This window comes from Rhyacophila brunnea, unplaced genomic scaffold (genome assembly GCF_057557595.1).
Source record: "Rhyacophila brunnea isolate RB1 unplaced genomic scaffold, BYU_Rbru_1.0 scaffold_3, whole genome shotgun sequence".
In the NCBI taxonomy this organism is placed as follows: domain Eukaryota; kingdom Metazoa; phylum Arthropoda; class Insecta; order Trichoptera; family Rhyacophilidae; genus Rhyacophila; species Rhyacophila brunnea.
Genome location: NW_028232965.1, coordinates 24,105,915 through 24,122,580, shown reverse-complemented (window position 1 = coordinate 24,122,580; position 16,666 = coordinate 24,105,915). Strand labels below are relative to the sequence as shown.

Here is a 16,666-nt window from a genome sequence, read left to right as displayed (position 1 = left end):
TTCATTAATATAATTTTATTTGTAATTTACAATCTACAACCTATTCCGAGGGTCGGAATTTTTTTTATGATGGACGGTCGCATTAAGTTAGCTGTAACCTAATATGGCCACATCCAATTTAATTAGATTCATCTCAAGTGTAGATAGGTCAGTGGCGAAGACTCCATACTAGGCGATAATTTGAAGCCTACCTTCTTAAGAAATATATTTTTAAATTGCATATTGACTTATTTATATAATCACTTGATTATATATTCTATAAAATAATTTATTTTGCCAACGAGAGATGCCGTATGTGTAGGAATGTATTACACAGATAATTACAAAACAATCTGCGAAGGTTTTAAAAAATATACTACAGCGCGCCATCTGTCTTGACGTAAATAAAGGTCGGATTATGTTTCAAATAATTCTCATTTTTTTTCATATGGACTTTACGTCACGTAACCCCGCCCAGTCTATCGAATTGTATGAACTAAAGTAAGCTTCGATCTCAGAGCCTAAAATCGTTTTAGGTCAAACGAGAGTGAGAAAATAATCAATAATTAGATAATTTAAAAAAATAATTTCTATGGTGTTTAATCAAATAAGTATTAATAAATATAGACTGTTTTAAAAATAAAAAGAACTTTAAGAACTTTAACTAAGATGTCTATAAATGTTTTGAAAAAATACGTAATTTAAACTGATCGCTTAATTTTATGTCGTCAGTGATTCAGTCGTCAGTATTCATTAGTAGTAATATCGTATTATCTTCTTATTTCTCGTAAGTATACCTGACAAGTGTATTCCTTTTATCAGATCTACACAGCCTACCTATTTTCAAAAGTCACCTTTCGCCACTGATATAGGTATTTACTTACATTATTTTCTAAATATGTGACTAATATCTACTAACTTTATAAAATGTAAACTTGGATTCATTCATTAATGGCTTGTAAGGTCGCAGGTTTTCATCCCCCGAAAACCTTACACAGAAAACCAGCGTTAACTATTTTTATTACTGTTGTCGTTTAAAACACCCCCTTGCAAACATTTTACCTGTGCGATATACCGTCACTTGGTATTAAAAATATGTAAGTATATCAATATAGTTATTTTACCAGAAATTAAAAAAAAACTTTGATTATAACCACAGAACAGATTAATAAATAGAAATGTAAAAGCCATCGCCATGGACCAAAATTCTGAAGCAGGGTAGTTTATGCCTGACCGCTATAAACCCAAGTAAAAAAAATCACGTCTACTGTCCCCAAAAATTGAAAGCACGTGACATTAACGTGATAAACTAAAATGCATATCATGATTCAGACGTAACTATTGACAATAAAATGTAGCATATATTTTTTAACACGTGTTTAAGTTTATCCCATATTTTTCCACACTCGATATCTCTAGCCTGTTGCCACACCCGGTAGGGTAAGCCATTAATTTTGTGTTCCGTGATTATAACACTCATTGTAAAACATACACATCGTTTTAAGATTTCCTCACATTCTGACAGCGTCATCTGGTTCATGGAAAATAGTAACTACACTTACTTAATATTATATCGTATCGTGTCAATGAACTTTATCATTATAATCCAGATTATTTTTAATTAATGTCAGAGAATTTTTTGTGAATTAACCTTTGCTCTGTTATAGCGTTATTTGTGTGTTTAACCCCTATACTCCTGTTATCTACCTTTAAAATAAATATTTTATTATAAAAATTATAATAAATCACGTGAAATAGCTTATTTAATCCTGATTTATTACCTGTATTATTTATAATCGAAAGAATTAGCATACTTTAATATAGTCATTCATCACTTGGTGGAAAATAATGATAGTATTATTTAGGAAGGTAGATAAAAATAACAATCATATGTTTATATTGCTAGAACTGCTACATGGAACATTAAAAATAATATTTTTAATGCTACACCATTCAAAATGTAGTAAAATTTATAACATATGTATTCATCAAGTCGTATTATTACGATTTCATTCAACTATTGTAAAAAATCTTGTTCTGTACACAGCATTTGAAATATCTAGCATCATTATCAGCTGTATTGTCTCGTTTATGGTTGTGAAAAGGTTAATGTTTGTCATTTTCATTGTGCCTATCACACATTGACATAACTACTCCCCAGGTATGCAATTAACGTTCTACCAAAGTGTGTCAACTATTTTAAATACAATGGCGATTACAAAATACCATGTACATTGTAAAGGATGTCGATGGGTTTCAAATGATAAAACACAATATATTTAAATATTGTTTTACATTGATGCTTTTCTCTGTCTGTACACAAAAAATTAATGTACCTGTATATTTATTTACATTTGACTGCTTTTAATGATAGAAAATATAATGATATATTATTATGAAGGGTATTGAAAGCTGATAATGGTGAGTAATTATTGTAATGTCATGTTTCAAAATGCTAGTAAAATGTTTTCATAACATACAATATTATACTTTTGTAGCTAAATAACTAGTAGGTGGTGAGGTAGGAAGGCATATGAATAGCATTTTGGTTATCTTTGGAAGCAGGCGCGGACACAAGGCGAGGTGGGTTTGGTTCCGAACCCCTCCCCCAGTAACAAAAAAAAAACAAATTGTTTAAGTGAATCGAATATTACTTCTTCTTCCTCTTTGTCAAGACCTCATGACTTGAGGATGGTGACCAGTAATTTTTTTTCTCAACGGGTTGGTGACTAGCACCAGCTATCAGCATTCTACGACACACAATGCCTGTGACTACTGGAAGACAAGTGGTACTAATGAATTGCGCGTGTCTCGCCGCGAGTGAATGTGGACACCTCAATGAGGTCACCTGTACCTCTACTGCGCGTGACAGTCGTCATGGCGCGAGTGCTAGTGGGCGGCTCAATGAAGTCATGTGCACCTGGAATGCGCGCGAATCAAAACGCGGCATGTGGACAAGGTCTAATCATTATGACCATTAGGCATAAAGTCCACTAAAGCGGACTTGCGGGGCGCTCGCGCATATTCTATGTGAATCATCGAAAATACAACGTAATCAAATACGCCAGCGCACACTGGATTTGACGACGCATTGTGCCCGCGTGCCCCATGATTCATCGTTTTTTGGCTTCTCAGCGATACGAATTAACGAAAATACAACGTAGTCCATTCATTGAACACGGCAAGCAAAATCACGCTCCCCGAAGCGTGGTCGATAGACGGGCGAGAAGCCATTATTTAAGAACAGTGAACTCTTTGTTTAGTTATTGCGTGTCCGATATTAATTACAAGCCCCGAGAAATTTAATAATATTTTTATTGCTTTGTTATGAGAGACGCTGATAATAATAATTATTTTGTGCTCCTTGAGCCCCTTATTACATAGGTGAAGGGTAATGCGTGGGTGGGAGGGGGCCTACTCAGTAGTGAGCGCACCGAACGCTTTTTTGGTGGGCTTTATGCCTTATGCTTTAGGCCACGCGTATTATTCGACAATCACTTGTGACTGCGACAGCTCACAATAACTCGTAGGTGAGTACACGTCGTTATACCTGCAGGCCAGGTGTTTATTGCTAGACTCAAATCGCGGAGTGTCTGGGTATGGGAAATATACGAGGATAGAGCCTAACCCCTCCCGTTCACGATTGAAGTATTAGAAGTAGTTAGTGGTAGGCAGGGTAAATGTGAAAGTCAGCGGCACCTTCTAGAATTTATTAACATCGCCGTCCTGACGCCGTATTGAAGAATTATAATTATAGATATTTTTTTCCAAATGGACCCCCCAAACCATTTTTCTGTGTTTACGCCAGTTTGGAAGTAGGTATTAGAAATGTACAGAATATTATCGATGATACGTATCTGTCAGATAAGTATAATTTGAAGTGAAAACCGTTGATTGTCCACATACTTAATTAAAAACTAATTATTTTCTAAAATAAATTGGAAACTATTCAAAAGAAAAAACTAATGTAGTGAATAATTTCTCCTTTAAAAACCATTAAATAATAAATTAATTGAGTCACCTGCCTACAGAACTCTTAAAATAAGCAAATAATTTACTAGGTAGGTATTTTATTATTCAACCGTTAGCAATAGCAGTATGTAGTAACTTTTTTTAGCATTTAAAGCTATTAATAACACGAAATGAAATAAAATTTAGTAGGTACTCTGGGAAAATATTTGAAAGTATAAATTTTAATATCAACAATAAAAATTAAAAACAAAATAGTAGGTGGGTATAATAATCACGGAAATTTCGAAATATAACCGTACGAAATAACGCAATCGTATTGTATTTTCATGTTTATTTAACATGCTAAATTTCCATAGTAATGATTATTTTTTTTATTCCATCACGTATTGGACGATTCCAGTGAAAAGTGAAAAATTAGTTTATGATTGCAAAAATCTTATATTATTTTACAACTATTTCGATTTTCGCGAGCGATTGTGTGCCTTATTTGTCATGTCCGTGAGGTCCTAAAAAATTCATTCCCTAAACTGTTCTTTATTCAAAAATAAAATGGAAATTGAGAAATCCCGATCCCGATAATGTTCTATTGCAGTGTAGGTATTTGATTGATCCATAATAATTTACCGTTCGACGCGCGACTATTTTTTACTATGCGTTTATGTGGGAAAATATTTTTGTGCAACACTAGAATAAATAATTTCCAGCATGGCGGCCGTGAATTCAACATAATATTTAAATTTTAAAACGTGCATATTTTCACTAATATAAAAACATTTGTGACAAACTACTTAATCTGATCAACTGATACACATACTTTATTAAATTTAACATATATAATTTTTGAAAAACACTTTCTGAGAGAATATATTATAACCAATAGAAAAAATCTTTTTTGAAAAAAAGTAAGCCAACCCGACGGGGAATCGAGCCCCGTATCTCCCAGGTTTACGCCCTGATCCGTGCATTACCACTATGCTACGAGGTGACATACTAATTGCGACAAATTTTAACTATTGTTTAATTTGAATACCTACTCATCAGTGCTCTTCCAAATCAAGCTACTTTGGCAATCGATTTTTGTTTTTTTAAATCAAAGTAGGTAACTATTTACTATTAGTTTGATTACTAACCGACGTCGTGGAATTTAATCGATTGCCAAAGTAGCTTGATTTGGAAGAGCACTGATGAGTAGGTATTACAATTGACCAATAGTTAAAATTTATGATTTTTTAATATATTCTCTCAGAAAGTGTTTTTCAAAAATTATATATGTTCAATAATCAGAATGATATATTCTTAAATCTTGTGAATTATTCGTTGAATAAAAGAAATAGTTAATTATTATTAAATTTAGATTAGAAAATTTGATTTATAATATACCGTATATTATAGGTACCGGGCTTGTCTCAGAAACTGTCGACATGCACGTTTTATTATTTTATAATTTTTACACTATGTACATCTTTATTAATATAAATTACATCAGGCAATTTTTTAGGAGGAAAACTAAAAATATGTCTTCAAAAATAAATAGAAACGTCACGTAGTAAGTATTCGGTGTGTCGTGAAAATATTATAAGTAATATAAAAAGTACATCGTGATGCGAAAATGTTTTGGAATCACTGCTCGTTCTACGGTACTGTCGAATATTTTTTTTATGAAATTCTTAAAAGTTCATTACACACATGCTCTACTCGCAATGACATAATTTCTCAAGCTAAATTTGACAAGTTTATTCTGACAAAAGTAGCCTAGCATTTTTAATGGCAAACATTCACACATACCGTGTAGGTATGTATATATATCTACGTATTCCTTGAAGTAATAAACTTGATTCACGTGTGGTGCGTATTTTTGTCAACCGCGGTAAAAATTCTTCTTGCCATACATGTATTGATATTACTTTTTATCATCACGCTCGCAACCCGTAACATTTGAAAAAATATTTTTTTTATGATAGGCATTGTACAAACAGTACGCCTACGATGGTCGGCTTATATTGATGCGGTCCCGGGTTCGAATTCCGGGTCTGAAAATTCTCATACTGTTTTTCGATATAAGTTTGTACCCAGAGTGTGGACCTAATAGGCTGGACAAGTGGCTAACATCCACCAAAAAATATATTATTCGCATTTGATACCACTTTTTCTAAATGACATGACTACCTGCATGAGTAATTTTATTGTATGTATTTAAATAAATTATTAGATAGGCAACTATCAATTTTGAAAAATTATATAGAAATCGCTACTTATTCCATTTATTGTCCACATTTCAGATACACGAGTTATATTAACATACTTCCATAATATGCAAAAGCAATGGGATTAAAAAAACGTTTTATAACTAAATGCTTTACTTTACCTATTACGTTAACGTGCAAAACTTTGAAAGCATTTTGTTCGCAAGATTTTACGAATTATCACGTAGTCTCGGGAATCACTAAATTAAAGCAATAATAGTTGATCAACTTGTGCTTCCCAAACTCATGGTTCGCGGACCCCTGGTGTAATTGTTTCAGTAGAACTGCAAATATTTATTTATGAATATTTTTTACAGTTACGTGCGTATATATTTAAATTTGTCCGATAAGAAGACATTATGAGAACTTTTTATTAAAATATTAATTATTTCGACCGAAAATAAAAGAAGAATTGAATGCATGGTCGACAATATTAAAGGTCAATTAACAATATTAAATATGTCTGATTATACAGAGCAAGTTATTTGCAATTCAGCTCAATGAATACTGATATTATACGTTGCACACATTTAATATTTTTTGTTAGATATCAGTATTATTCATAACTTTATAACAATTTGGTTTTCTGTCAGAAAAATTTTCGGCTGAGGGCCGGGTATTATTATTTTTTAGATTTTGGGGCCGTGGTGTGAAGAAGTTTGGGATGCACTGAATGACCCATTATTATTTATTATGTAATATATATTTTGAAATTAGTTATAGGTTACTTCCTCTTATGATTCCTCTTATCACACACGTTGCTACGACCGTTATACGTCAACATTATGTGGCTAATGATATTACGATTTGTCTTGTATATAAATAATTATTTACTGTGGGTTGAAGTCACCAGAATGTTGGACCGTGTATGGTGTTTACACATTGTCATCCCCGTATTCTCATAGCTTTAGCCATCTGGCTCCGCGATCCTCCGCCTCGCAGATAATCTCCCGAGAGGTTAAGACTGCTCCTCGTAATTAACAACTTTAGATCGCACGAATTGGACGCTTTCTCAGACATTTGAAGTAAATAATTAGGCGCACGCCACTACGCCTCGGGGGCACTCGTAAATTCCAACAGAATGATCTCAGAAGGTTGACATAGTCATCGCTTCAGTTACAAAAACACATTTTTTCTTAATTTCATCATCAAATAATTGCCCTTCGCCATATTATAATTCAATAATGTTATATCATAATATAATATATACTTAGGCCCGATCAGTCATTATGAGGTACATACCTGTGGGTTATTTATTACCTTGGTTGTATATTTATATTTTTTTTTGCAAGTTTGTTCCAATATAATAAAATAATATCATAAACTCGTTTTAATAAAAATTGTTATATTTTCTTTTGTGAATGCACACAGGTATCGTTTTGCATGACGTAAAACAATCAATCAAATAAGTACGTGTGTTTTTTTGATAAATTATTTTATATTATATTTAAGATTTTTTTCAATTACTATTATCATTCTCATATAGACTATATTGCCAAGAAAAATCGTGTAAAAATTAAAAAAAAATTATATTTTGACGATGGTTCGCTACCTATACTCAGGGTACATTTCCGTAGGATGAGGACGGATTAAAATCGATAATCATTGCAAACAGTTAGAATATATATTAAGTACATGAATAATTACATTGAAATTAATAAATAGGTAGGTACCTAAACAATAATTATAATAATAAAAAAGTAAAACAAAGTGAGGGAGGTGTAAAATTAACATATATTTTTTCGCTTTTTTCTTTTCATGTCCGATATCCTAATAGGATCATAATATGGGCCTCCACATAATGGAGGTTTGTATTAACAGATTTTTTTAAAAAGAAATGGATGTTAGCCACTTAGCCAACCTATGAAGCCCATACTCAGACTTCAAACAATATGTGAATTTGCCAGACTCAAGATTAGAATCTGGGACCTACGACATTATAAGCTGACTCGTAAGCCGTTCAGCCATAGTGGGCGTTACTAGTTTCTAGTACCTAAGCTATGTAACCCAAATTCTCAAAATCTAAATAAGTATGTTATTTGTATATCTACCACATTGCAGGTCATTTTCGGCAAGCAAGTACCTAAATTACGGGATATAATATAAAATTGATTAACATTCTGCAACAATATATTTACATTTATAATATATAAACCAATAAAGTAATATGTAAAAAATATTGATAAACCTACTAGGCATATAAAATATTTCCCCCAATCTCGCTCCCTCAAGAATATCTAAAACAGTGACTGCATTACATCTTTAGATTTCTATCCTTATTCGTTGTCTCGGATACTCAGTTGAACGGCACTCTCCTGTTTTATCAGTCAAGCAACAACCGATCTCAACCGTCTTCTTTAAAGCAGCCGGTCCCCAGGATCCAAATGTCTCGAAACCTAAGGGACAGCCGACAGACGATTTAATTTGGTGAAATTTTCTTTTAATTTCCATATTCGAAAATTTATACATAGAGCATAGACGATCAATTGGGATCGTGTAATAATAATGTTTTGTTGAATAACTGAAAACATTTTTTCTTTAGTAATTTTGTAAAACTGATTATTTTTAAAAGATAATTAAATTAATACCTACATGTAAAAGTTAATATTCGGTGGATTATTAAGATCCATGTTTAAAGCCATCATACTGATTTAGTTAGCAATATGTATCTACCTACATGAGTTAATTTAATAAAAAAAAATGCATTTAGGGATGTAGGTACCTATGTATTATTTAATTGTCTGTCATTCAGACTACGCCTGAAATAATAAAATTGTTATTTACTCATTGATCATCTTATTTATAATGCAATCATAAAATATGATAACCTATTCTAATATATAACCACACTTTTAATAAGTAGGTACCTACGTAACAGTCCAATTAATCGCAAGTGATTATTTTTGCCACACCCACTTCATCATTATTATAAAATATTCAGTTTAGGAAAGCTGTCAGATAAGCCACTTGTCGAGTGTTAATTTTTTTGGCGTCATATTGGACTAATTGTTTTTTATTGAATATTTTATAAATTGATTTTTAATTTGCTTGACTGTCGAAACAATTAAACGCCCCATGACTGCGTTAATTAATGAAGAAAATACCCGCTTGCCTTAGATGCCTACATAGGATATATGAATATTCATTTTGATTAGAAGAATAAAAAAATAGTATCAATTTATAAGTAAAATGATATAATTCATGTTGCTATTCTTCGTGTCGGTATTTAATTTGTGATTTATATTCCTATGTACTTATAAGTATAATATACTTATAAGTACATAGGTACTTAATGTACTACTTTAAGATTAAATTAAGATACAAGATTACTTTTTATTTGTTATCAGGTATATTTCAAGTGCAACGGAGTCCGCTGTCCAGGATCTCGCCAGTTGGAGTTTGTCGATCCACAATCAGGAGTTCGCATCGTCGAAACAGAGTGTGACGTCACCAGGAACCAGGTCGAAGAATACTTCGGAAAGGAGAAGTTTCGATGTGACTGCATCGCGTGGACTGGACGTGGTCAGATTCGTAGCCAGCCGGCACACGTGGAGGTTGCATGTAAGTTGTTTTCCCCCATTCAATATCTACCAATATTATATTTCTTACGGAGAGTATACATCGACACGATCCAAAATCCAATTGCATATTTTTGTTAGTATTAAATACATGATTTTTTTTTTTAAATATCTGACAATAAAATTCTATTATACGGAACATATAAAAACCTACAATATGGTTGTTTATTGAATACCTACCTAATAATATTATTTTCATCGTTAAGATAACAGGAAGTAGATAGTTACTTTTGTTAAGTTAAATTTATTTAACATTACCTATCTATTTACGAAATTTCGAGCGGTATAACGGAATTGATAACCCTTATCAACATTAAGTAAAAAAGATAAAAATAAGTACCTACCGATATAAAACATTTACTACTCACTATGTATTGCACTTATAGTTTCGGGTTGTTACCAAATTTTTTTGGTACCTAGTAGTAGATTCGCAGCATTTTATTAATTTCACTAGTGAATAAAATAGCCCAGGCCGTCCTCATAAACCACGGAAAGCAAAAGAATACCGATATACACAATTAAGAAATATACTTACTGATATGTAGGCTCGCGCTATTATACCATACCCCTCATATTGCTGCAAGTGCGTCATTTTAGATAGGTTTCGTTGAGATATAGAGAAGAAAGTTTACTGGTTGGTACCGCACAAACAATGTAGTCTATCAGTGGCGTTTTTCTTTGACGCAGACGACGCAATCGATTCGTCAGAAGATTTAAAAGGGTCTCGAAACAGTTCAAACCAGTCATACGATTATTAAATTACATATACCATAATCTTAAAACGAAGGCATAAAATCTCTGCAACTGACGTCAACGGTGCTTTTCGTAACCACAGATACGTACTTTTACAAAAAATATAGGTATTCACTAATATTATTAATGTCATCATCACTGTCATCTTAATTATTTTTAGTTACAAGATGTTATAGGAAAGAAATACAATTTTACTAATCCCTAGGCTAATTAGTTTTTAATTTTTTAATTTTTATTAAAAAAAATTATAATGAGTAGCCATAAAATCAGTCGATGCCTTGGACTTCAACTCCCTGAACCCGCCATTGAGAACACCCGGTCTAGTAGTTTTTGAGTTATCTTATAAGTTATAACCAAACAAACATTATTACACAGATTCTCCAATTTTATTATTCGTAGGTAGATAGATAATAGGCAAAATATTATCTTAATATTATTTCTTTCAGTCTGAATTTTTATATCATATTATAATATTATTCACACATATTATATTTAAGATATATATTTATAATGCCTTTTTGTCTCGGATAGTGTGAGAATTGTTTTTCATATTTTACAACAACTTACATATTATACCTATTATTGTGACAACTTAATTATTATTTAAAGGAATCAAATATCCAGATTTTAGAAACAAGATAATCAAGACTCAAATTTATGTCAAGTAGTCATGTCACGTGGTTTTTATTGTTGGACATATAAGTCTTTTTGTACGACATTTGTGAGGAGTCAGTGGTATGCACAGAATAAAATGTCACCTCTCCAGTTACATCTTGGTCTATATTCTAAAACAGTGGCGTATTTTGAAAGAAGACCAACACGTTTCTCTACGAATGGGAAATTGAGTTAATATTTTTTTTGTGATACTGAAAGATAGTGTTGTTTAATTTGTAATACTTCAGCCAGATAAAATACGTTTGATCAAGATTAGGGATTCCAATCCTGGGATCCCGAACTATTTTCGATACCTATGAATCCCGGGATTGGTAAACATAATCCCGAAATTATTGATTTTTTTGGAAAAATATAACAGAAAAAATACTTTTAATAACAAAATAACTACATGAGAAATAAACTGAGTGAATGAAGCTTGATTTATTACCTATGTGTGAGTTGCCAATTAATTTTATTTTTTCACATAAATGAATAAAAATGTGAAAGATTGGAAAAAACAATATCTCAATTCGCGCTTTTAACAAAGTAATTCCACCATGATCTCATACGTTTTACGGCAGTTTCATATTTGGCGGACTAATTAGATTTATGAAGCGGAAAGGCCATACACCATGATTTGCTTCACTATTTTAAATCTCGGTAACCCATTCATTACGTCTTTACTATCAGAAACAGCAATCTCATATAATATTTATGTAAACACTAAACATTGATTTTACGAAATTTTATAAATTAAAATCGTTTAGATGTGTACCTAAAGAGTTTAACATAAATTGAAAATTCCACATAATATATACGATGCAGGTAACATCCGTTAAGTGAATTTGAGAAATAGAATAAATAAATCAAGAAACATTTAGTTAGACGTTTCAGCCATTTACTCCTAAGCTGTCTTCTTTTTATAAAAAGTAAACCATTGCGCACTACCATAAAATGCTATTCTAGAGATTACTTCAGGCATATTATTCAGAATAATGTTTTAATTACTTAAATCGTGTTAAATTTGTTATTTTTTATTTTATTGAAATTGTATTTTATTTGTTATCTTTTCATAAATAAATAAAACTGTTTTACTTTTACATTATTATTTAATTACAATATTATTTATTCCATTGAACCTATGTATTTCTAAGATTGAACGTACACAATATTAACAATAAATGTCTTAAATAGTATAAATAATTATACTAGATTTATTTTTGACCGATTTAATCAATGTTATTTGTATATATAAAAATTTAATATTAACTATGGAAAAATGCCAATCCCGGGACCAGTCCCGGGATCCCGGGATCAAAATTTTGGCTCGGGATTGGATTCCCTAATCAAGATGAAGAATACCAGTGGGAGAGTGTAATAGATCACGGTCTTCTTGAAGTTAGCCGTACCTGGTTATATATAACACTAATTCTTAATTATTTTGTTTTTTTAAGTGACTCCATAGCAATGACATATTAAATGGACGACTCACTTCATACCCGGCGCGCACGAGAAATTGTCCATGAAAGTCATTCACAGATGTATAGGTAGATGTCACGTGACCATTGACGTATCCGTTTCCATTATGCGATACAAGCTTCGAGAATTTATAGTAATATAACCTTTATTGTAATGGCGTATTAGTGTCATGACTCATTGCGTTAGAAATAGATTCTCGGTTACTTACGACTTCTCGGAGATTAGACGCAAGTGAGCCCAGCGAATCACAGGCGACTGACTGTCCAATGGTTCCTGTCATTCAATTGCATTGAATAAACATTCATCAATATCTTAAAATGGCATTTTATAAATAATAAATAATACTAACACATGCAAAGTGATATCCCATCTTTCTTGGAGTGTTAAGTAGATTTTTTTACAATTTTTAACTAGGCACATTGGCATTTTGTAACATAATAATAACGGTGGAGTCGAAACCTGACAGTCAGAAATTTTGTATGGGCAGACCCAGCGGTGTCGCCAGACCGCTTGCAAGCAGAATGTTCATTTGAGCGTAGGATACCGATATTAAAATATGAATTTCGCCATCCGGCAGACCCGACACAAAGTGAGTGTCATTTTATTTTCTAGATGCTTCGTCCATATTAATGTCATTGCTCCATAGTATGAATTCTGTAAAGAATTGAATACAAAAGGGGCATACATTTTGTCAGATGAAAAATATGATTTATACAAATCAGAATGTTAGGAAAGATTGTGGGCATGAGATACGTATGTAAAAAGGGAATCCCTTGGATATGCATGCAACCTCCGTAATGGCTCATTGTCCAAGCCGTTGAAAATTTGAAACGACCAGCCTGGGATATGAAGATCGACTGGAATTAGGCAGTCAAGATAGAAGACGACACCGAGAGAAGAAAATTAATACTAAAAGTCTCTTGGATTTTTAATATTATTCAATTACCTAATTTAATCGGGAATATTAACTTGTGCACAAGATTTATTATATCAAGAATTAACTGGTAGAACTTTTTTATTATATAGGTATTTATTTCGTCATCGTCAGGCGTAATTTTCATCGTATTCATCAAAAAATCATCTCAATCGTCGCGACATCACGACTGGTGATCGTGATTCGGACGATTTGTCTATCGCTTAGTCTCCTCCATAGCTGGACTCGTATCTCTTTTGAAATCCAGTAACACGCAAGGAAAATGTGTAGTGAAGAACTCGTGGTACTACTCTTGATTTTGTTCGTCCATTTGGAGAAAGCTTTTTCTAGATTTTCGTCTATTTCCGGTGTATATTCTCATTAGTTTATTGTCGTTATATGCAACTTAAAAACGTATACACGCAAAGGCAGTTGACAATCTTATAATATATTTTTTTAAATTATAATTGTCAAAATAATTTATCATTAAAATTTTAATGTGTTGTTAGCAGTTTATGTGTAGGTATTAGTGTTTAATAAATAAAATAATTAGGTAAATAGTAAATATGTTGTAAGGGTGCCACTGATGTGTAGCCTGTAGCATCACCAACGTCTCAAAGATTAATATCTTACTCCCCCCCTTATGTCAAACAAAGGTGGAATGGGTGAAACATTTTTTCACGTTCGTTGGTATCTCCCGCGTCGCGGATTTATAGCAACAAAAACAAGTTTCATATTTCATATTTTGCCCTTATCACTCGCCGCTTACAAATAAATATATTTCTTATTTTCATTGTTTTTATGCGACAGAAGATAAAACAACTTCCTGCGGTCCCCCCCCCACCCGTCCACCTCCTTTTAATTGCATTTCCTGGTTTTATGGGAAATCATATGGGTCGCGTATATTTTATTCAGACACTTCATTGGTAAAGCATGCTACTCTTTACTTTCAAACATTTGGGTAAAATACCGACATGAGGTTTTTTTATCAACGTTAATTTTATTTAATCTGCGTAAACTTATAAAAAGCTTTGCAGCATCTACCTGTGTTATATAATGATATTATCATAAAACGCCTTATTTTTATTACGTAATTATGGGTTATGCTCGTCTTTTGATGCCATGATTTTTTTTAATTAACCACTATAGTCATTTTGGTTTAGCATAATTTGTATAAAGGAATATGGTTTAGTAATTTTGGTACGGTCACAATATTGAAACTGCACATTTTTATTATTATAAAAAAACGATATTTAAAAAAATAATTGATATCGCATAGGTAGGTACTCTGAAACTATGTATTAGTCAAAATATTTTCAATACATTACAGAAATTTTAATAATCAATATTAGCTACCACCAAATATTATGAAGTTATCTATAACGAATTTAAACATTTATTTATTTAAAACACTTTACAATGTAAATTATCAAAAAAGTGCCCCCCAATTTCAAGCATAATATTAAGTCTTTATATGTGACTCTGGAAAGTAGTGCATTCACCTTAACGCACTTTGTATTTCATAATAATTTTATTAACTATTTTTTTTAAAGAATACCATTCCGTCGAATATAAATTTGTATTCGAAGCTACCTATCTATAAGATATAAAAGAATCTCTTGAATGTATTTTGGGTATATTCACCTTAACGCACTTTGTATTTCATAATAATTTTATTAACTATTTTTTTTAAAGAATACCATTCCGTCGAATATAAATTTGTATTCGAAGCTACCTATCTATAAGATATAAAAGAATCTCTTGAATGTATTTTGGGTATATTTTTGGTTTGATATTTTTAACAATTGATTGAAAAATGTCTCCAGAATTACACCCTCTAATATCCTCCAATATAGGCAATTTCCTTTTTTACGCTATGGCTTCATTCACATGGTGGCTGTTGCTCCCGCGACGTACGGATTGGGAGAGCATTTTATTTCCATCGATACGCAGAGATGATTTGTTTTTCTCTTCCCCAGCGAATAAAGTAATTTATTATTTGGCGTCCCCCGTTACCTATTGTCTGCCGAGCATAAACAACGGTCCTGGGCTTTCGCTTTCGCTCGGCCGGAAGTCATACGCGATCGCAGCTATTTCCCCCGCTTTACTACATGGAATATCTCCTTGCCATTAGAAAATCCGGGAAACGAAAATGGCTCCACGAAAAAAAAATCATAAACCGTATCTGAGAATACCGGAGAATTCGTATATTTATTATTTTTGAGGCTTCCGCCATTGTTCATTTGTTTTTTTTTGTGCAGGATTTTCTATATCATAAATATCAAACGAAATGATTTACGTTGAATCAAATATATTGAGTAACTTTTGTTAAATAACAATGATGTGATCTAATTTTAAGAAAAATCATTTCTTCTGAAATAAAAAAAACCGTGGTCCTATCTACAATTATAATTATTGAATTAATGTTTAGTACCTACCTGTACCACTGATGATTTATTTGTTTGTATTATTAATTTATATGTCAATTTTATTCATTGAAGAAAAATGGTTATTTCGAGGTTGATATTATGTAGGTATACATTTTTTCTGGGCTCTTGTGTGAGCTCTTTTGTTTGATCAATCCAAATTATTCAAATAATGATAAGTATTTCATGGTTAGTTTCATAAACATTTTCATTATACTTACATACCTAATTACTTTTCTCAATGTTTCGGAAAAAAATACATATTTATAATTTGTAACACTCAGTATGTCTCTTTTCTGGCAGAACACACTAACTGGAGAATACTAGTTTTGAGTACTTTGACTTTGAAGTTGTTAAAAAGTTTGAAATAATGGTTTATCATGTGAGTTTATTAAGTAATCGTAAAAAGGATGACTTTAAAATAAAGACTGTTTATTTATTATTATTAAGAAGATTTCCAGACGGTAAAGTTTGAAATAAGGAATATTTTGGTACTAACTCAATATATAATTTTTTCGAATTAGTGTCTTCTGCCAGAACAGTGACGATATATACCTATTAATAATAATAAAATATTGGTACCGAGTGGAATTCGAACTCGCCTCCATCGGATTACGGCCAATATGCTATACCAATTAAGCCACCTGTACCGTATCTACTCAAGTCAGA

At 31.9% G+C, this 16,666-nt stretch overlaps 1 protein-coding gene across 1 annotated transcript in view; it reads left to right on the top strand.

The window, feature by feature from the left end:
• LOC147068090 (netrin receptor UNC5B-like) overlaps nucleotides 1–16,666 on the top strand; it is a 272,153-nt gene that overhangs the window by 157,101 nt on the left and 98,386 nt on the right. Inside the window, exon 5 of the mRNA XM_085953344.1 lies at nucleotides 9,542–9,755. Coding sequence (XP_085809470.1) covers nucleotides 9,542–9,755 — 214 coding nt within the window. The remainder of the gene's footprint in view (nucleotides 1–9,541; nucleotides 9,756–16,666) is intronic.